General features: G+C 41.5%; 1 protein-coding gene across 4 annotated transcripts in view; it reads left to right on the forward strand.

Annotated features, from left to right (window-relative positions):
* Positions 1 to 23,236, forward strand: part of UNC5D (unc-5 netrin receptor D) — a 605,139-nt gene that overhangs the window by 484,978 nt on the left and 96,925 nt on the right. For 2 of the 4 annotated variants that reach the window (XM_043893835.1, XM_043893837.1), the window contains exons 7-8: positions 804 to 968; positions 21,058 to 21,090. In XM_043893835.1, the coding sequence (XP_043749770.1) occupies positions 804 to 968; positions 21,058 to 21,090 (198 nt within the window). The remainder of the gene's footprint in view (positions 1 to 803; positions 969 to 21,057; positions 21,091 to 23,236) is intronic. The other 2 variants (XM_043893836.1, XM_043893838.1) reach the window with 1 other exon arrangement.

The raw sequence follows: 23,236 nt of genomic DNA on the forward strand, positions 1-23,236 counted from the left end.
TCTCATGGACAGAGGAGCCTGGTGGGCTACAGTCCGTGGGGTCACAAAGAGTCAGGCACAACTGAGTGGCTGAGCATGCATGTGCACTTGACTAGTCGCTCTGGATTAAAAATGGCAATATCTTCAATAACCCACATAAGCATTGTTGGCCTATTCCTAAGAGGTAGTGGAACAATTGCTTCCAACAGCTGCCATAATCTCTAGGGTTGTTTTTTAGTGGAATTAAGTTCAGTTTGTTCGTTTCTACATACAGCATCAATCCATGACCCAAGAAATTCTATTTATGTAAGTCTTGGTATCTTGGGGCTTGGCTGACCTGTTTTAGTTTAACACTATCAATATATATGGGTTTAACTTTTTATTATTGAGGGGTTTTTAGGACTCAAAGAACATTTATTCTACTTTCTGTTCTAAATTATCAACCCGTAAGGAAGTAGTGATTACCAGTGGTTCTTGCACAGAGTGTATCTGTCCATCTAAGATGCACTTGGGCATAAAAGACGGGGAAAGAATGGATAATGCCATGATTAGCTAACCTGAGGGCATGGGTAATTCACATGTTTGCCCAAATTCAGTAATTGGTCTCATCCTGCAATAGCAAGAGAATTATACCACTGCTGTTGTTCACCTGTCTCTTTAGGAAAGAAACCATGGAGAGAAGATAAACGGATATATTATTTTGTTTCTGTGGTGGTGGTGATTTCTTTGAAATCCAGCTCTAAGAACCACAGTGGCCTTGGGGTGAGTCTCCTGACAGCTGTCAGATGCAGTCTAACAATGGCTCCTTCTGTTTCCCTTTGAAGTGGACGGGAGCTGGGAAGTGTGGAGTGAGTGGTCGGTCTGCAGCCCAGAATGCGAGCATCTGCGGATCCGAGAATGCACAGCCCCCGCCCCGAGAAACGGGGGCAAATTCTGCGAAGGTCTAAGCCAGGAATCCGAGAACTGCACAGATGGCCTTTGCATCCTAGGTAAGACCTTACGGTACACATCTTCTGTGTCTGTCCATCATAGGAAAAGATGCTATGATAATGCCAGGACCATGGATTCAGTGAAACCAGTTCCCAGAAAACAAAATCCCCCAGAGCAAAAATAAAATGGGTGGAAAGTGTCAAAGAGCAGACAAATAGGCCATTTTAAACATCGTTACCGCTGTCAGTTCCACCCATGCGTGTGTTTACTGTGAACGTAACTAGATATGCTTGGGAGAGAAATGATGCAGGCAAATGTGTTAGACTTTGGGGCTTAGCAGTTCTTCTCATAGGGGCCGGTGTTTTTAGGTTTGGTGAAATTCTGATCTGGATCAATGTAGGCTTATATTTCTCCAAAGAATTTTACCAGACTCTAAAGCACTTTGTAATCCTCAGAGACCATGGGACATGCAGTGTGACCAAGGGATGTGCGTTGTGACTGTTACCTTACAGATGGGGGGAAATACGACACTGAAGAGGTGGCTGGGTTTGTCTCAGATTGGTTTGGCATGGCCCAAATTAGAATGCCCATTTCAGAACTTCCAAGACTTTGTGTTATTCCTGAGGTTATGTTATAACTTCTTCAAGTGACTGTCTGCCTGGGTATAAAACCATGGGAGGATTAAATAGAACCACACAGAGGTGAGTTTTAATTTGGTGGTGTCCCTTACAAGCCTTGTGATCTAGGGTAAGTCACTCAACTGCTTAACTTCTCTGAATTGTACCAAGAGTACCCAAAAAGTGCCTATTTTTGGTTATTGTCTGGGCCCAATATTAAAAGAATATATTTTGAATATTTCATGGCACAGAATAGGTGCTCGATAAATAGCAATCCCTTCTCCGCTTGCCCACTCAGGGTATATTGTGCTAAGGGTATATTGATTTTTCTTAGATCCTTCAAAAACAGGAGATTCGAGGCGTACCTATTCTTTAGAACTAGGTTGCCTTCTAGGATGATATCCAGCAGAAAATAGTGTAGTTCAATAATTTGTCATCTTTTCAGGAATATGTGTCACTTTTTATTTAGGAAGATTATAGTATGAAGGAGGCATCTAAGTTGTATTTATTCTTCTGTGTCAATATGACTAGCTATGCTTGAAAGCAAGGCTCTACAAACAGTTATATTTTCAAAATAAGTCGAAATGGTTAATGCATTAGTTAAAATGTTCAATACATTGAAACAAGTGCTACCTCATAGCCCCATAACTCCTTTATTTGCTCAGTTCAAGCACTGAGTAATGTGCATACGTCAGACAGAATACAAAGGTCTGTAATTAAAGAGAACCAAGTCTTGGGCACCCCTGTTGGCTCAGATGGTAAAGAATCTGCCTACAAGACAGAAGACCTGGGTTCAGTCCCTGGGTCGGGAAGATCCCCTGGGGAAGGGAATGACTACTCCCTATAGTATTCTTGCCTGGAGAATCCCATGGACGGAGGAGCCTGGCAGGCTGCAGTCCGTAGGGTTGCAAAGATTCAGAGAAGACTAAGTGACTAACGCTTTGACTTTTCACCCACCAGTCTCAGTGTTGAAAGTAAATATGCCATCACAGTCAAGATAGACAATGTTTCCATTCATCCCCAAAGTTTGCTTGCAGTCTTTTGCAGTCATGTCTTTCCCCTACCCCTAACCACCACTTTTCTGCTTTCTTTCAGTTGTCATAATGTGTTTGACATTCCTTCATTCTGCTACACCTATCACTAATTCATTTTTTATTTTTGTTAGGTAGTGTTCCATTTTATGGATCTACCGCAATGTGTTCATCCTTTCACCAGGTGATAGACATAGGATTGTTTTCATTTGGGGGCGGTTATGAACAAAGCTGCTATGAACCCTTGTGTACAGACCTTGTGTGGACATTTATTTTCATTTCTTTTTGGTAAATACCTAGAAATGGGATTAGTGGTCCATATGGTAATTAGGTATTTAATGGTATAAGAAACTTTCTGAAATAACTGTAATCATTTAAATTTTTACCACTAGGATGTAACTGTGCCGGTTGTTTCACATCTTTGCCAACACTTACTATTGGTCATTTTAAATCAAGTCATTCTAATGAGTTTGTAGATTTTGTTTTTTATTGTAACTTGCACTTCCATAATGGCTAATGATATTGAGCAAATTTTCATTTGTTAATTGGTCATTCATCTGTGTTTGTTGATGAAATGTCTATTCCATTCTTTTCAAATATAAGGAGACAACACAAACTCATTAGCAAGAGGTTTAAGGAAATGTGTTTCTGGCTACCCTTGACCACCACCAGATATATCTGAAATATACCTTTAAGTTATGACTATTTCTTGACATGTTTCTTAACATTGATTAGGACTATAGTGAAGATAATAATTTCATATATCTTCTAAAAAGTCCTTGAGGGTGTAACTGTGTGACTTACTAGTTATAGTTTAGATGATCATTAGACACTTTTGAAATATTAGAAATAAAAAATAGAAATGAGAATACTGATTGAAGTATTATAGTACTATTATAGTACATAGTAATCACCTTCCCTGCCTGCCTACTCAGGTGCTTCAGTGGTGTCCAACTCTTTGCGATCCCATGGACTGCAACCCACCAGGCTCCTGTCCTAGAATCCTGTCCATGGGATTCTCTGGGCAAGAGTACTGGAGAGGGTTCCATGCCTCCCTCCAGGGAATCTTCCCAACCCAGGGATCAAACCTGCATCTGTTGTATCTCCTGCATTAGCAGGCAGGTTCTTTACCACTAGCACCATCTAACAACCACCAGTTGGACTTGAGCTTAGGGAAAATTCTATGAATGTCAAGCTTCAACCTTAGTTGACTGAAATTTAAGAGTTACTGATTGAAGACAGGCAATGGTTAGCTCCAAATGTGAGAAAAAATTATCAAATATGTGAATATTATTTATTTGTACTTGTATTGTTAGTTGAGTAAGAGGGTACTGACCAGTCCAGACCCCAGTTTTAAAATCTGAGATATTGTATTCATCAGGGTTCTCCAGAGAAACAGAGCCAATAGGATACATACATAAGATATAGGATATACACACACATATATATAAAGAGATTCTTTATAAGAAATTGGCTCATATTATTATAGAAGCTGGCAAATCCAGAGTCTGTAGAACGAATGCCCCAGTTCGGAAACTGTCAGGCAGGAGGAGAGTCTCTTACCTGGGAAGGATCAGGCATTCAAATGGTTAGATGTGGCCCAAACACAGTGGAGGGCAATTTGCTTTTTTCAGCCTATTGTAATGTTGGTCTCATCTGAAAACACCCTCATAGACTAATGTTTGAAGAAATATTTGGGTACCTGATGGCCTGGTCAGGTTGACACATGAAATTAACCATCCCTGATGCGTATGTACTTGTGAAGTTCCAAAGCCTAGCTCCTTCCTTTTAAAGGCAATCAAGCCAAGGTTCAGGCAATTACTTTGTTACTGAGTGAAACCCTCCTATGAACCTTGGCCATGTGTGGTTTTCTGTCTCACATGTGCAACTTAGTGAGTATTCTGTTTCCATTTTCCAGTAGTGGAAATAGAATGAACAGAACAGTGAGCTTTAGAATATGCTCAGCATTAGCGGTTGAGAGCTCTGTTAAATCCCCTCATGAGTTTAAAACACTATGTAAGCCTTTTCTTTCTGTTCAATCTCTTCATTCCCCTATTCCCTTTTCTACTTAAGAATGGGTTTGTCTAGCATTCTTTGCCTCTGTGATATGCATATTAAGATGTCTGTCAAACATGATCAGAGACTCTTGATGGTTACAATGACTAAGCTTTTTGATGGAAAAATTGAAGCCCGTGAAATCATAGACGTGAATGAGATGTATTTATACATCAGTGGGAAAGGAGTGTGTTTCTAGGAGCCCAACACCAGGACACAGTCTGCCCTTTAAGAGACAGAGTGGGTCCCATGTCAGCAAAGATGAAGCGCATTTGACTGTGTCTGCAGGAATCAATGAACAGCAGTCTGGCTAGATGGTGCCAGCATTACTCTCTGCTTCTGGTTGGTACTCTGCTGAAGTGTTCTTGGTGAAACTAGCTGTGCTCTCGGGATGGAGATCCAATGAAGGCTGGGTTTGATTAAAATAACATTTGGCAACAGCTTTATGGAGCAGTCACTTTGTGAAAGATCTGGGTCATGTTCCATTTGGGGAATTTCCTTCATTTGATTTTTTTTCTTCCCCTTTATGCCAGACATGACCCTGAAGCAAGTCCTCAATTCCCCAACTTCTCTTGGCAGTTTCACAGTGACATTGCTTGGCTCTTGGATGACCTACAGTTCTTTAATTTTTACTTAGCTCTCAACAAAGCATCTAGATTTCCTTTGTTGTCCCTGAGGGCTGCATTTCTCCTAGAGATGGAGCTGCCAGCTCTGAACGATCGCTTTAATATTGGGGTATGATTGTTGCTTGGTCAGTTGTGACTGAAGCACAGGACCTTAGTGTTATGCTAGCACAGATGGCCACACCTAAATGCTCCCAACAAGGAAATAAATGCCCCAAGACTGGTGAGGTTAGGCAATTGATGCCAATAGCAGTGAATGTGAGGTTCCAAATTGCAAGCATAAACTAAACATCCATTGCCTTTATGCTGGAACTGTTCTTTTCCAGGAAGACAATTATGTGGAATGCCTGTCGAGAGATGGGAACTTGTGGATGCGTGTTTTCTAATCTTTAACCTCAGAATCAGGTAGCTTTCTAACTGCTGTCTTTTCCACTTGCTAAACTTAGCTACCTCTGTACTTGAAGGATCATTGAAATGTACATGTAAGTGACATGTACATTTCCTCATTGGCAGGATCAGTAGGGTGAACATGGTGGGGTGCTTAGTTTGAATCTGGGAAGTAAGGGGAACCTGTTCCCCGCACTTTTTATTTCAGCAGATAGAAAACTAAAGGCTTTGCCTTCAGCGGATTAAGTGAATTCACGTCAGACAGGATTAGTGCCCAGATGGGCAGGGATGATGAAGCCAGAGAAATTCCACAGGGTCCTGAAAGAGAAGCTTCCTGGCTGAGCTACCTAATGGCTAGTCCGTCCTTCTTGTCAGGATGTGAGATAGGTCAGTTCAACATTGACAGTTCAGAAACAGAAAGAGCGGTTACGCGGTGCTTTGTTTTCATTTCTGATGGGTACACTGATAAGAAAAGTTGGAGTTGACGGCTTGGAAACCTCATCAAGGATAAACACATCCCATACAATAGCAGGTTCAAATAAACATCCCCAAGCTGCATCTCCAATCTAACCACATTGTCTGTTGAGCTACCTACTTAAATGACCTAAAAGGAGCACCTGAAAAGGTGAACCTGTAATCACATCCAAGGAAAGGTTTCCTTGGTAAGCATTTTCTCTTGGATCATTCTAAACCTCATTGTTATCTATTACAGTAATTACCTGGGTTCCTTCCCTGTATTTTCTAGGGCACTGAATAAGAAAATTTTCATTCCAGAGTTCGCTGAGTGCATCTGAAACAACTCTTAGTTTTTGCTGGTGGTTTACTGAATGTCTGCTTTGTATATGGGATTATAACAGATGGGTGTCCCTTTATTAAAACAAAATCCACACATCCTTCCTCTGGACAAAGAGTCAGGACTCACACAGGACTCATTCTTCAACTTTTTATTGGATAAGTTCATGTTTCAGGGCCCACTGTACTACAAAATTGCCTAATTGTAGTATCGTAAAATTGTAGTATCACAAAAAAATTAAAATGGCATCAGCGAGATAACATGCTAGCCAATGCATTAAGTTGTCATGAAGTTTCCTGCTGCTTGCTAATTCTCCCAAGGAGTTTTAATATTAAAAACCCATTTCCACTCCATTTATAGTATATAGTAGGTATCCCTTTTTACATAAAGATTTCTCCTAGAAATACCCAACAACTGCCTCTCTGCATAACAAACAATTGATTAATTCAGAGTTGCCTTTATGTATACTGAATAGAAAATGCAGATATAATATTGCAGACCCGCAGGAGTAATAAGAATGTCGATCTGGACACATATGGTATCATTAGCAGCTTAGCCACAGCCTTCCCCCGATGCCCCAGTAAAAACTCTCCCATGATGAGACCCAGTAAGAAGACCAGTGAATAACATTCTTTAACGAGAGAGACTGAAGTGGCTCATAACTGAAGTTTCCCATGTGCTTAATTAAAAAAGAAAATAGAGATAGCTTAATACTCATGTGTCTTAGTGAAGGCATTTTTTAAAAATTCTACAAGGCTAAAACTGTTCCATTTGTGCCTCATGATAAGAGGACCTGAACTCAAATACCACATCCTAAGTGGAACTGAGCATAAAAAAAGGCAAAAGAATGAACCATATACAAACAAATCACTGTAAAATGTCTCTGCTTTGTTATCCACCCCCTGTGGATTTTCTCCATTTATGCCTTGTTAACAAGAAGAAAAAGACATCTGATTGTCTTTTTGAGCATAATCCCCCTTCCAAATAAGGACTGACCTTCATCGGCTGGCCAATTATTGATATGTATTTAGTAAACTATTAAGACAAAAAACAACCTGACCTCAGGTGTAGAAAAAGAACTTATGATTACCAATGGGGAAAGTGGAAGAGGGATAAACAGGAGTTTGAGATTAACATATACACACTACTGTATATCAAATAGATAAATAACACAACCTACTGTGTAGCACAGAGAAATATAGTCAATATTTTGTAATTACCTATAAGGGAAAGAATCTGAAGAAGAATATGTATATATATGTATAGATAGATAGATTCAATCAACTAACAAAACATTGTAAATCAACAATACTTCAATAAAAAAAAAAAAAAAAAAACTGTGGCCTTTCTTACCAACCAGTTCTGAAACAAGTACTTAAAATGCTTTTTGTATGCAGGAAATTTTCATTCTGTCATTACCTTTACTTTATTCCTTCATAAACTTGTGCCACACATGCAGAGTCATGAAATAACCTACTTAAGAACTTCTTTCACAGCTAATATGAATCAGTGCAGTTGTTCCATTTCTTTCTTCTACTTTTTCCTATTCCTATCAACTACCCCCCCAAAACATATTTTAATATGAACTTTTACACTGTGCTTACATTCCTCAAATGCATTTGGAGAGGAAGTACTTTGTCATGCGACAGAAGCATTTCTAGAAGATTGTTTATTTGACACATCTTGTTAACTTTGTTCACTTTATGGGAGGAATTGAAATAAAACACTTCCACTGTAAATAGGAAGGACTTTTGAATTAAATTTGGGCAGCTGGAGAGCAGGATACATTCCTTCCAAGATCACATTACTCAGGGTATACACATCACCAAGAAAACTCAATAGACAAACAAGAAGGGATCCCCATGACAGTGTAAACTGGTGGCAGAAAACCCAATAGAAAGCTTAAAGACATTTCTCCAGGAAGTGAAATTTTAGCCACAGTCGGTAGGAATACAAATTTATGACAAAGAAAGAAGAAATACTTGGTAGATGGCATCCCCAGGAAGCACAGAGAAGGCACTGGCTCTGAACTCGGGACGTCAGAAGGTACAGAGGTTGCGTTTCCGTGAGGGCTGGCCAGGGTGGACCTCGGTTGAGCTGGCGGTGTTGAGAGCAAAGACTGAGGCACTCCAGTGTCCTCTGTGGTTCTGAGTTGAGATGAGTTCTCTTTCTGAAAAGTGAGAAATGAACATGAACCTAGAATTGAAAGAAATGAGGGAACTGAGCCTATAGAATTTGAACATTCATCCTGTAGGTAACAATCAGGTCCAAGAACCTGGGCTCTGGGGTCAGATTGCTTAAGTTTGAGTTTTGGTTGCTATGCTATGAGAAAATTTCTTCATTTCTCTAAGCCTAAATATACTCATCTAGAAAATAAAAGTTATAATAATGCCTATTGGGACTTCCCTGGCAGTCCATTGGTTGGGACTCTTGAGTTTCCAATGCAGGGGGCACAGGTTTGATCCTTGGTGATAGAACTAAGATCCCACATGCCCCATGGTTCAGCCAAATAAATAAATAATAAAACCTTCCTTTAAAAATAAAAAAGTATTAGTGCCTATTACAAAGAGTTCTTTTGAGGAGGAAATGACTTAATCCATGCAAAGTATTGGATATCTACAGTAAGCACTCCATTTGTGTAAATAATAATGTGTGTGTGTGTGTTCACATTATTCTAGTAATGGGATTCTTCCTGTTGCAGAAAAAGTAGGTTTTCCATTTTCTCCAGAAGTATTGACAAATGACACTGTAGATATTTTGTTAAAATCTTTCCTAATACACCTGACTGATATTTCTTTGTAGCAACTAGTTCTGAGTGGTAATTTGAGACGTACTGTAGGGAAACAGTTTACAAGGACTCTAACAACCTGGCATCAAACCAAAGGGTCAGCATCCTTTCCAAGAAACATCTCATGAGTATTGGGTTGACCAAAAGATTGGTGGAACCTTTTGGCCAACCCAGTAGCTTAATGAACAGCTCTTGATTTTCCAGTCTTCCTTTGCAGGTGGGATTTAGTTCTAAGGAGAAGATAGACCAGGTGATCTATGAGGTCCTGAGTCCTAAATTCTGTGATTCTAATTAAAAATAGCTCAAGGTGAATGCCCAGGAGAAAGGTCTCAATGATCCCCAAGTGAGAAAATCATTCCACATTATACTGACAGTTTCCCTCGTATTATGAAATAGATGTGTCCTAACAATTGTGTTAGAAAATAAATTTTTATAAAGCAGATTCTAAGTTGCCAACACACACTTAAAAATCCTTTCTCATTGGGGGAAAATAAATCCACCATACACACTAGTGGAGTAAACAGCAATCTACAGATTCCAGGGTTATCCTCCTGGTGCCAGCCATTCTGAATCAGTGATATTTGTTAGCAGTCAGCATTGCCCTTGTTTCTTATGCCCCCAGCCCCCAAATTAGCAGTTTTTCCCTGTTTTTTGTTGTTTTAAAAATATGAAGTAGAAGGACTTCCCTGGCAGTCCAGTGGTTAAGAATTCGCCTTCCAGTGCAGGGGTTACCACCAGTTCCATCTCTGTCGGGGAGGTAAGATCCCACACGCCTCGCGGCCAAAAATCCAAAACATAAAACAGATTTGCAATATTGTAGCAAATTCAATAAAGACTTTAACAATGGTCAAGATAAAAAAAGTTTTAAAAAGTTCATTTAAAATATATATATAGATCATATTTTTCAGTAACTAATGCTACCCAGAGTCCCTTATGGTCAGGAAGTTTCCAAAATTTAGGCTTCTGTCCTATCAAACAAACTCTATCCACTTCATTAGTTCTGTGTATTCCAGACCCTACCTCTCTCTGCAGTATATTTATTTAATCAGGGCTCAACAAAACTCTAGGTAAGAAATATTATAGTCTGGACTAGAGAAAGATTTAATGGCTGAGATCATAGAGTGGACCAACCATAAAAGAAATGGCAAGAACCCAATCAGGGAAGTGATTTAAAACAGAGTAATCAACTCTTGTAGGGAATTCAGTGCCCTCTGGGGTGTGCTGAGCAAAGTGAATTAATACAGACAGAGGAAATGTCTTTGTTTTGATCCTAACTTTCCTCCTTAAAGTGGCAAATTAAATCCATGTGTGTCTTCAAGAGCATTGAGACGTGTGATCCAGAAAATGACGGTGGCATGAACATCACCAGGATGCTTTATCATTAACCCTGGCCTTTCCCTTTCTCTGGAGAGGTGACAATATCATCCTGAGAAGAGCCCTGGGCCTACCCCCTAACCCCTATCCCTAACCCTAGCGAGCAGGGTTAGCTTGCAGTGGAATAGAAAATTACCGTAATCATTTAGAACGGGCCAAATGATCATGGGGTAGCGAAAAGGGCTCTGAACTTGGAGTCAGGAGTCCTAAGTCTTACTTGTTTCGTTATGTAGCTTGTGGCTTTGACAGACCTCGCTCCATCCCTTGACTTGCGTCCATAACTATCAAACAGAGGTGGGGCGGGGGTTGGGGGTGGATTTTGAGCTAGGTGATCTCTAAGATTGATTTCAATATGCAAACTTGGTTCTAATTTTCCATCTTAAATGTAGCTTTCCTATACATATGTATATATATCTGTATGTAAATGAATTTCATCTTGTATACATGTATTTGCATTTTATACATCTATGTGTATAAGATGATAAATACCACTGGCAGGTCAGTGCTGTCAGATATTTGCTTTTTACCAGTTTTGAGGAGATAGTCTCGTTCAGTCACCCCTAAGATTAACCATTTGGATGATGAATATGCAGGGTGATGAGGGAACATCTTTTAGATCTGAAATCAAGGTAACCCCTCTCCTGTCCACAGGAAAGTGGATAGCCAAATTGATGGCCTCTTCCAGGAACTGAATCATCAAAGCAGGTCTCTAGCATGTACTGCATTCTCTTCAGTGAGAAGCTACAATGTCCTAGGAAATCCTGCAGGAATTGGGAAATTTAGAGACCCTCACTTTGTAATGCTTGTAACTGAAAGTCCATACAAGGCTGAGTAGCACTCATCCATTCAATAAATATTTATTGAGTACCTACCATATTCCCCGGCTCAGATGGATGGTCAAGAATCTGCCTGCAATGCATGAGACCTGGGTTCAATCCCTGTGTGAGGAAGATCCCCGGGAGAAGGGAATGGCAACCAGTATTGCCATTCTGGTTGGAATTCCAATACTGGAAGGGAATACCTCTCCAGTATTCTTGCCTGGAGAATCCCATGGACAGAGGAGCCTGGTGGGCTACAGTCCATGGGGTCGCAAGGGGTCGGACCCAACTGAGCAAATAACACTTTCACTTTCACCATATTCCCTTTACTGGTCAAGGCACTGGGGCAGAAATAGATGGAAAATACAGACTCAAGGTGCAAGTAACTTAGAGTGTGCCCTTCCCAGGTGACTCAGTGGTAGAGATTCCACCAACCAACGCAGGAGACACAGGATGTGGGTTCAATCCCTGGGTTGGGATGATCCCTTGGAGGAGGAAATGACAACCCTCTCCAGTATTCTTACATGGAAAATCCCACGGACAGAGGAGCTGTTGGGCTACAGTCCATAGGCTTGCAAAGAGTCGGACACAGCTGAGCATACAGGCAACTTAGAGGGTCACAGCAGGTGCCTGTATGGCTGGCGGAAGGACTGAGGAAGCGTGAAAGTGAATGTCACTCAGTCATGTCCCACTCTTTGCGACCCTATGGACTGTACAGTCCATGGAATTCTCTAGGCCAGAATACTGGAGTGGGTAGCCTTTCCCTTCTCCATGAGATCTTCCCAACCCAGGGATCGAACCCAGGTCTCCCGAATTGCAGGCGGATTCTTTACCAGCTGAGCCACAAGGGAAGTCCTGAGGAAGCTTAGAATAAATCTACTAGTAAAAATTCTCAATTCACAACTTCTTTTCCAGCTCTTTTTTTTTCTTAAGAGAGGACTGACGGCCTGTGTATGTCAGTTGCTAAGTATTTCTTTAGCAATTAGTGAATAGTCATCATAATAAACACCCTCCCAAATCTTACCACCACCCCTAATCCATTCCCTACACTGACCTCCCTGTGACCCAGCAACTAAAGGGACCATCCCAGACACACCATGACCCTATGTCAGGGCTGGTGCTTACACTGATGGGATGCCTTCAAATGATTTTTTAAATAATTTGAATATTATTCTTGCCTTAAGGAAAATGGTCACCATGAGATTAATCAATAATTTATTCCCTTAAGCTTGAATTACATACTCTGAACATTTTTGTTTAGTTTTCAGTGAATGCTTGTGTGTGTGTACACATGCATATTTTTTCTGTCGTGGATGGAAGGGAGGGAGTCAAAGCAAAACAATTTATAGGATGGAAAAAGGATTTTAATATGCATCTTCCCTTGGAGCAGAGTTCAAAACATCACACTTGATCACTTTGAGGCCAACTGCTGATAAGAAAGTGTAGACACGTGCTTAAACGTCTTTGCAGTGACCTCAAAGCATGCTGTACTCTGTATATCCAGCACGGAAACACGCTAACTCACACAGAATCAGTGGGAATGGATCAGACTTTATAACAGAGGTGGTAGGAAATTTAGAAACTGAAATGATTTAGTTCAAAAATGAAATATGCAAACGCTCCCTGGAAGTATGTTCATTATGGATACTTATTTGTCTGAGTTTAGGAAATACAAAAGACATTCCTTAAAGAGATGTCAAATTTGAAAAAAGAGAGAGGGAAGAAGACAATCACTCATGCATGTGAATCTTTTGCTTCAGCCGAGGGGCGATTCTGGAAGGTCATTGTCATCAGAAGTCACATCCATGAACTGTTTCTTAAAGTACTCAACTGACTTCCCCAAATTAATATGATGAGATCGTGAACAGTCCTTTGGTGAAAAATATCAATAGAGCTGATGTTCATTCATTCATGTACATCTCAAATCTTACAGCGTTTTATTCAGGTGAGGGTTTTTGCCATTCCAGTCCTGGACTTTCTCTAATTACCCAGCTATCTCTGAGGAAGCCAGCAATTCCTCTAACAAGACATAACTACTGGGACACCCTGTGAGGTCTCTCTCAAAACCTCTTATTCTCTACACTTGTCCTACCCAGATGGATGTGCTCAGAATGCACTTTTTAAATTTTTATTTTATATTGGAGTAGATTTGGTTAACAATGTCGTATTAGTTTCAGGTGTACAACACAGTGATCCGGTTTTATATATCCAAGTATCTTTTCTTTTCCAGATTCTTTTCCCATAGGGAGGGATAAATTGAGAGGTTGGGATTGACATATACACTATTTGTAAGACAGATAACCAAAAGGACCTACTGTTTAGCGCAGAGAACTCTGCTCAACAGTTCATTTTAAAAGGGGCAGTAGATCTTATGATGGCGTGTACAGGCTGGAAAGTGGGGAGAAGCAGCAAGAATCAAACTAACTGAACTAACACATGGGGTAAATATGGTCACTGAGGAGTGCTTTCTGAGCAGGACCTTACAAAAAAGAAAACCACGACATGGAAATTAAGAAGCGAAAAGAGTAAAAAGAGAGATGTGCTGTGTTTTACACTCTTGTATGTTGCTGTGTTTCCCATCACCCGAAGAGTTTCAGGGTGTTTACAAGAACTGGGGGTATGTTCCTGCATGTCCTAGAGCCTTAGTGAACTTCCACCATCCACGGGAGAATAAAACAGAATCTCTGCTTGTCATCTTCAGGGTCTGCCTGACACACTCAGTCGTGGCGATGTTGCCAATGCCGAGCAGACCTTGTGTTTACCCAATTATCTGCCAGTGCTAATAACAAAGCAGGTCCGCCAGACCCTGGGATTTCCTGCAGCTTCAGAGAACATTCAGAGAGCGTAACGCTACTGCTTAATTAATTCTGTCTTTGAGGGAGACAGAAAGCATGTGGAAATGAAGCACAGTGATAATCAATAACTTCTTTTCTTCCAATCAGTAAATAATCAAGCAAAAAGCATGTTAAAAAATTTCCCAGCATTCTATTATGAATATATTCAAACACATAAGCGTCTGTATCATCTAGATTCTACAGTTAGCGTTTGCTGTATTGCTTTGGGCTTCTCAGATGGCACTAGTGCTAAGAATCTGCCTAACAATGCAGAAAACGTAAGAGACTTGGGTTCATACCCTGGGTCGGGAAGATCCCCTGGAGAAAGGCATGGCAACCCACTCCAGTATTCTTGCCTAGAGAATCCCATGGACAGAGGAGCCGGGTGGGCTACAGTCCATGGGGTGGCAAAGAGTCGAACATTACTGGAGTGACTTAGCACACACACATGCATATTGCTTTATCATATACCTGCACCTCTACCAACCCATCTTATTTTTGATACATTTCCAAATAGATTGTAGACATCAGTACACTTCACTCTTAAAACACTTCTGCAAGCATACAATTGATTAGAGTTCAATATTTGTTTCAGAGTCTTTCTGTATAACTTCTTATTTCATCTTGGAGTATAGCTGATTAACAATGATGTGATAGTTTCAGATGGACAGCAAAGGGACTCAGCCACACATATACATGTATTCATTCTCTCACAAATTATTTTCCCAACCAGGCTGCCACAAAACATTGAGCAGAGTTCCCGTGCTATACAGTAGGACCTTGTTGGTTATCTGTTTTAAATATAGCAGTGTGTCCACGGCCATCCCTAACTATCCCTCCCCTCCACCCATCCCCCCCTGGAAACCAGAAGTTTGTTCTCTGTGAGTCTGTTTCTGCTTTGTGAATAAGTTCATTTGTATCATTTTTTGTAGATTCTGCATAGAAGCAATATCACATAATATTTGTCTCTCTCTGACTTACTTCACTTAGTATGATAATCTCTAGGCCCATCCAGGTTGCTGCAGATGGCATGATTTCATTCTTTTCAATATGATTTTCCTGTTCAGAACCCATAACTAATGGTGATGATAAAAGTAGAAAATCAAATGAACACTTATGAAGTACTACATTTTGAAAAACCTATGCTTTGTATTTTAGTGACGTTAAGTAAGATAAACTGCCTACTGAAGGGAGAGATGCCTTTGAACAGAGTAGTCGTCACCAAAGATTTCATGAAGGAAGCAGGAACTGATCTATGCATTGGAGAGAGGACATGTTTATGTAGAAGGCTTGGAGGAAGGAGGGCATCCAGAGAGAGGCAACAGCTTGGGCAGAAGCACTGAGATTCATGGATTGATCAGATGAGATCATGGATTTTTCTTGAGGTGCAGTGGAAACTGAGTCATATTTGGTGGGGTGGGAACAGTTAATAGAAGGCCTTAATGTTAGGTAAATTGGCCACAATTTGGAGGCAATGTAGATTCATGGTAGATTCCTGCTCGATGGTGCTAGAAAACTGTTCCAGCAAATAAGGAGCTAGCCAGAGAGAATGGACAGAGAAGACTGACTCTTCCACAGACTTTAGAGTTAGCTCTAAATAATTTGTGATTACAAAGATTGGAGGGTCAATTAAAATAAAATTGAATTCAAGACATATGTTGGGGAGGGTGGTGGTGAAAAAGGCTCCAAAGTCTTCATAAATCCACATGGTCGATGAAGAAGGAAATAATAAAAGTGGTTTTTGAAGACGAAAACACGGGGCATGTCTGGTTTAGGGAGAAGAATGGTGATCATGAGTTCCAATGACATGTGTCAGCTGTTGCCCTGAGGAGAGAGCTATGCAAGGGTCTGTCCTGGTGGGTATTTGGTCCACACAGAGTGACTTTGATGGCTGATTCTCAAGAAATGTGTGTGTTTGGTATACAAAACCCATAGGAGCCAATTTCAAATCATCACAAGGCACAGGTTTTGAGGGCAGCCCCTTGCCCAGTCTGTGGGTTGGAGACTGAACACTCGATCCGCATCTGTCATCTTGCGACATCTGCATAGTGTAATGGTCCGCAAACCCACTCCACACACACGGCATCTCTCCTCAGTCTTGCTTGCTCTGATCTGCAGCATGTGGGCTGCACATAGCTGGTCATGTCTGTTCCCTGGCAGAGAAAGGATAAGACTGGATGTGGGTGGGTAGGTAGGGGGGAAGGTAGGAATGCAACCATAAATAGCTTGTAAGAACAATGGATGCCATGGAAATGCTTTGGGAGCATCCTGTATAACAAAGGAAGCCAAAAATTAAAGAAAGGTGGGAAAGAAATGAATCACCACCAAAAATAAAGAGGTAGATTGTTCGTTCTCTCTCCCTCTCTCTGCCTCTGTGTCTCTCTCTCCCCTTCCCTCCCTTTCTCTTATGTATAAATATACATATACACCTCTGCACACATATACTCTCACCACACGTGTGGTGAGACACGAAGCAATATTTGCAATACAGCACTGAGACAAAAGCAGACTGCAGAACAATATATAAAAGGCAGTTCCATGTCTTTGAGGGTAAAATGATCAATTACTGTCAGTCAATTTCATATAGTTTTCTGCTAATATATGTAGAAGTATCTATGTGTGCATATCATCTTATACATATAAGATCACAAGGGAAAAAAGAGCTTAGACTTGTATATATCATTTAGCATAATGGTGGTTATCTCTTGGTGGTGGAATTATGCAGGGTTTTTTTGCACTTATCTATTTTTTTTTTGATACAATAACTGCAGTAACTATAAATAATAAAAATGACTTTTAAAGAAAGCATAACAATTTAAAACACTATTAAGAAACACTTTTTTGCATCTTTAGCAAAATCATTAGAAGACTGAGTTATAATTCCTTATTATCAATTTCCATTTACCCAGAAGATACTCTTGGTGTATATGTGTATGTAGACCCTGTGAAAACTGGTAGGATTTCCCCAAACAACAGATCAGCTGCCACTGGCTCAGAATTACATTTCTCTGCCTCTAAGATCCTTCTGGACCCATCTGTACACTCCAGCTGCCCGAGATCCTCTTAAAGAGGCAGAGAGGAACTGAAGTTGAGTACATAGAGCCCTGGATTTGTTGTTAGGAAGTGGGGGTGCCCTCAATAATCACAAATACACAAATCCCAATTAATTAGAAGTTCTTGGAGGATGGCCCAGGAATGGGTATTAAAAAACAATAAAACCAGGAAAAAACCTCCCAGATAATTGTAATGGGCAGCCCATGTGAAGAACCATGGCTTTCATGGATTAATTTACTAAAGGGGTCATTTGAACATGGCCTTGGAGAGAGGTGAAATTAAAACAGGATTTGGTTGACCAAGGCCAATAGCTGCGTGGCCCTGAGCCTTCTGAGAAAATGATTATGCAAACAGAATGAAAGGACATGAACCATGAGGTGGGCTGTTCTTGCACAGCACTGTGAGGTCTGGGGGCGGATGGGGGGAGCCCTCTCTCAAGATCACGGGAAAACAGTCTCTAATCAGACATTTCAAGCTAGGAAAATGGTCTCTGAGAGCAGCTTGCTGACGAGATACTGGTATTTCACAAAGTACAGCAGAACCCAGTTTTGATGCCAATGCCGGGGGACTAAAGTCCTCGTGGGCACCAGTGACTTCCAGCCTTTCCCATGAGAAGATGCAGACGAACACACAATCCCGGATCTTAGCATTGTCACCAATGATAGAGAAGCAGCCGTTTGAACACTAGTTACTCTGTTTCTGAAATTCATTTTATGTGGATTTCTATGGAATGTCTTTTCTAAAGATTTATAGGGGTGAAAGCTGGGGCCCATGGAGGTCTTCTCATCCCTGTCCTTCTTTTTATGTATCAGAGTAAAGTTGCAACTTGCCTTTGGTGCCAGCAAGCAGAGGCCAGGAGTCGGCACACATTTCTTTTGTGTTTGGGGGTTTTTTGGCTGCGCTGGGTCTTAGTTGTGGCATGTAGGGTCTTCGTTGCAGCATGCGGAATCTTTAGTGGGGGCGTGTTGGATCTGAGTTCCCTGACTGGATACTGAACCTGGGATCCCTGCATTGGGAGCGCAGAGTCTTAACCACTGGACCACCAGGAAAGTCGTCAGGCACATGTTTCTTGACTCCCATTCAACTACCCCTGAAATTCACTAGAGTTTCTGGCCTGGAGCTGTGACTGGTGTCCAGGCAGCAGCATGTGGGTCATTTTTGTCTTCTGAATGAGTATGAGGATCATATTCATAACATGTGAAAGTTACAGTATTACTTATCCACTACATTTATCAATGCTGGACGTGTGCTAGCCCTTTGCTTCACGGCTTCTGGGTTCTGTTCAATCCCCAGAACCAACATTTAAGAACCTTATTGCTCCCACTTTACTGTGGGGAACATTGAGGTCACAGAGATAGATGAAGACAGTCTGAGACTTCTGATCTGAGAATCCCACGGCCAACGATGACAACCCTAGAGCTGGAGGTCAGAGGGCAAAATGCCTTCCTCTTCTGCTCCGTGCATCCATGTGGTCCTCTGTCTGGGGTCCTTAGCCTTGGAATTTTCAGCCCCAACCTCTCTCTTCATTTTTCAGAACTGTGCCAGGTAGAATCCCCGTTTTTGTTTTTGTTTTTACAGCTATATTCAATGTATTTTTCCGAGGAGTGGTTATATATCTCACCTGTTTTTAATCGAGTTTTATTTCGCTACCCAGAATAATCTTCATTCCTGTGGTTTAGAGAGAAGAAAATACCGTTCAGCGCAGCCAGAGCTCCGAACAGCTGTTCTGCATGTCTCTCTGTGTGGTCCTAGCAATGCCTCACTTTCAGATGTCTCAGCCTTGGCCTGCCAGCAGGGCTGTGCCCATGCCAAATGCTTTCAGATAGCGTTCGATAAGCAAAAAATGAAGTCAGGTTAAAACCACCAAAGTCGTTTTCTTCTAATTCTTGAGTGCATTAGCATCTGGACCTTGGGAGTTTCCACCTGCTCTCAGGAAAACTAATATGGCATTGAATCTGTGCAGTCAGGGAAATGCAAGCTTTGGGCTTAAAGAAACCTGACTGTGTAAGAATCTGATTATATCAATTTGAACAAATTATCTTTTGTGGGGGTGTTTTTTTTCGAGATTTTTTTTGAATGGGCCCTTTTTAAAGTCTTTATTGAATTTTTGACAGTATGGTTTCTGTTTTATGTTTTGGGTTTTTTTTTTCTTTTGGCCATGAGGCATGTGGGATCTTAGCTCTATCACCAGGAATCAAACCCACACCCCCTTCCCTGGGAGGTGAAGTCCCAACCGCTGGACCACCAGAGAAGATCCAGGACTTCCTTTTTAAAGAAAGATTGGCCAGAAATCACCCTTAGTCAGTGAACTTTCCCCTTACTGTAAAAAAAAAAAAAAAACAATGGTGGCCCATTTGCAAAAGTATGATTTACACACAACTTTTAAAAGTCACTTCCATCACAAAACAGATGACAAAATACACAAGAGTTGTACCTGAAGCACATGGCAAGGGTTTTCTGTCAAAATCAGTCTTTAGTGCAGAAGCGGGTTAGGGTAAGAGATCCTCCGTGAAGGATTTGGAGGCTTGCTATGCCTGTCTGCCTGGGAGGGGTTAAGGTGCAGTCAGCCAGATAATATTTACGAAGTTCTCAGATGTATACTGTGTGAGATTTGATTCCGTTCAAAACATAATCCAGAATGACAGTGTCTCACCCCGCTTGGCTTGCCTTCAGGCTAAGGGGAAGGAGTGTACCCAGAGTGACCTTTCAAGGTCCCCTCCTTTATGGCACTCTCTGAATGTTAGCAACAGCCCCCGTGCTTGCCGCCTGATGGTGTTCCATCGACACCCTGAGAAGTCACCAATGAGAGGGCTGGCGCGCCCTGCAGATCCTCTGGAATTTGACAGAGAGTCTGAAGCGGAGTCGTCCCGGGTTTCTGCCTGGTGGTAGAGTCGTGTTGGCCTGGGACAGGACCAAGGGCAGGGCAGTGGTCAGTGGAAGGACTGTGGTGTAAGGCAGACAGAGTCCCAGGTACCGTGTCTCCAAGTGATTTGCAAGATGGTTGCAGAATTATTTAGTGATGGAAGATGGCAGGAGGATGGTAGATGAAGGGACGTGAAAAGAATGGATAAAAATGTCTCTCTCACTTTAGAAAAGATTGAGTGTCTCTTCTCTGTATCCATCCCAACTGACCGCTGCCCTGCTCAATACCAGGATCAGAAGGACACCTTTCCATTAAGATCATCCGCATTTTAACAGATAATTGAGATCTGAAACCAAAACGCATAATTTCTTAAAAACAAACCTTCAACACACTATCCTGCATCTATACCCAACAAGAACAGGAGAAAAAAACAAAAAAACAAAACAGCAGAGTTTGGAACCATTACCCAGGCCATGATAACTGCAAACCAATGCAGGATCCCTTTAAATATTTATTCATGGATCATTTTTCCACCATCATATGTAGTGAAATAGCATTCCTTACCTGAGCAGACTTCTGGCTGGATATAAAACAGGGCAGGCTGCAAGCTCACTGCTCTCATCATGCTGATAAGAATCTGGCAAATGCTACAGAGAGAAACTCTAGTAAGCCTGAGGGAATTTTACTTTAAAAGAATGAAGCAATCATCCTAGAAAAAATACTGCCAAAGAGAAAAAATTTTTTTAAACTAGAATGAAAAGGAAAAATAGGAACAACATAATCCATAGTGTCTGCAGAAAGAGTTTCCTTTATATAGAGGTAGATGTGAAGGAATGTAGAATATATATCTGCTCCGTGTGAATTTATTAAATGCAACTTTCTTTTTTTTTCTTTCTCTTTCTTTCTTTTAGATAAAAAACCTCTTCATGAAATAAAACCCCAAAGTAAGTTATTTTTCCTCTTGCGGATATCATTTGTTCTCATATTTGCTGCTTTACTGTTATATTTGTTTAGGAGCCAAACGGAATTGCAGTTCTTACGAAAGATCCAGGGCTCCTGGGGGGAGGTTTCTTCTTGTTGGGTTTGGAGTCACATATCAGAGGTTCATGTAAATCCATGGCTGATTCATATCAATGTATGACAAAACCCACTGGAAAAAATAATAATAATAATAAAAAAAATAAAATAAAATAAAGTTCTGTACAATTGCTAAAAGGAAAAAAAAAAAAAATGGAAAAGAAATATGCACGCCCCTCCCCTCCTTCAGATTAAATCTCTGCTTTGATTCCGTCTGGCGGTAGCAGTCCATTTCTCTACAGATGTCATCTAGGAGTCTTATTTCTGAGATTTATCTCATTAAAATTTATAAATATTTGTCAGTATAGGCTTTCACAAGAGCAACCTTGGGCAGTAGCCTGATTATAGAACTTTCCATCAAGGAGTGGGAGGGGGCGCCTGAGAGATGAACCCTGAAATCCATGGCAACTGATTAGATTAAGAGCCACAGTGAAATGGCCAGGAACTGAACCTAATGGGGGTGGATGCTGGCTGGAGCTCTCTGTCTAATGGCTTGCTTCCTGGCGAGGCCTTTGCCTTCCCTCCATCTTGGGCATCCACCAGATTTGGGGAAAGAAGCCCAGCTCAGATGATTGGCAGCTCCACCTTCAGCCTCATGGTGCTCAGACCTGGCTGAACTTGGGGGCCACCTGGAAGCCTTTTATAAATCCCAGTTCCTGGGCTGTTACTCCAGAGAAATCACATGAGAAGAAGAGACTTAGAACCCAGGAATCCTCAGTTTTAAAAGCTCCTTAGGGGATTTCAATGTGAAGCTCGGATTGAGAACCAGTGTCTTAGAAAAATATTCTCAAAACTTAGATAAGCAACCACATGCATCAGAATCTTGGGATATGGTAGAAGCTGGTTAAATATGACCCTGCAAAAAAAAATAGAACAAATTAATCTGAATCCCCGGTACAGGGGCAGGGAGAGCTCTGGAGAATCTACATTTTAATATGTTCCCCCAGTGACTCTCAGAAATATGTAAAATATGTCAGGGTGTCATATAGACGCCAAAGTCCGCATGGAAGGGCCTCAGCCGTGTAGCTCTAAGCAATAGGAGAGTTTGGTTTGTAAAGCTTGTGAAAGACATTCTTGACTAGTATCTCCCATTTTAGTCTAAACCGAATGGCTTTTGATCTTTTAAATCCTAGGGTATTAAAATTCAAATAGCTTGGGAGACTTAACAGCTTTTATTAGCCACCTTCTTTGAAAGAATTAAGACCCTGTGAAGACAGACAGAAATTGGTATCTGGGGAACAAGGGTCCGGAGGCATGAGAGAAAAAGATACAGCAAAGCTGTGATGTTCCTGCTTCAGATGTTGCTTCAGGCAGGCTTGAGATAGAAGGATGCCTTGACTTCCAGAGTCTGAGAACTTCCCGAACAACAGAAACAAGCTATCTTAATTTGTTTTCCTGCCGTCTGCTGCCCATAAAGTCATCATTGGGTGTTAGGCAGCGGCTTTCAAGTCATGCATGATGGATTTGGAACTCTATATAAGAAGATAGACGATGGGGAAAGCTGGTTGTGTGTTGTGTGTGTGTGTGTGTGTATGCGTGTGCGCACATGCGGAGAGAGGGAGAAGGAGCAGGTCGATGAGTGTCCATCTGTTCAAGACCCCAGGGTTTCCCTGGAGTAAATGGGGTCCCCGCCACCCCCCGCCCCAGTGCCTCCTGATCATAGAGCCCCGCCCCCCCCGCGTCCCGCCCCATCCCCTGGTCCCCGTGTGTAGCAGAAGCAAAATTATGGGTAGCCATGTGGCAGCCAAAATGTGTGTATGTTTTTAAAGATTATTTTACTTATTTCTTGGCTGTGCTGGGTCTTCTCCAGTTGCCCGTGAGCGGGGACTACTTTCTAGTTGCCGTGAGCGGGCTTCTCGTTGCGGTGGCTTCTCTTGTTGTGGAGCAAGGCCTGTGCGGCGAAAGGGCTTCCATCGTTGCGGCTTCCGGGCTCTAGCGCACAGGCTCGGCAGTGCGCGTGCATAGGCTGAGTTGCTCCGCGGCATATGGGATCTTCCCGGACCAGGGATCGAA

The sequence above is a fragment of the Cervus elaphus genome, chromosome 32 (assembly GCF_910594005.1).
Source record: "Cervus elaphus chromosome 32, mCerEla1.1, whole genome shotgun sequence".
In the NCBI taxonomy this organism is placed as follows: domain Eukaryota; kingdom Metazoa; phylum Chordata; class Mammalia; order Artiodactyla; family Cervidae; genus Cervus; species Cervus elaphus.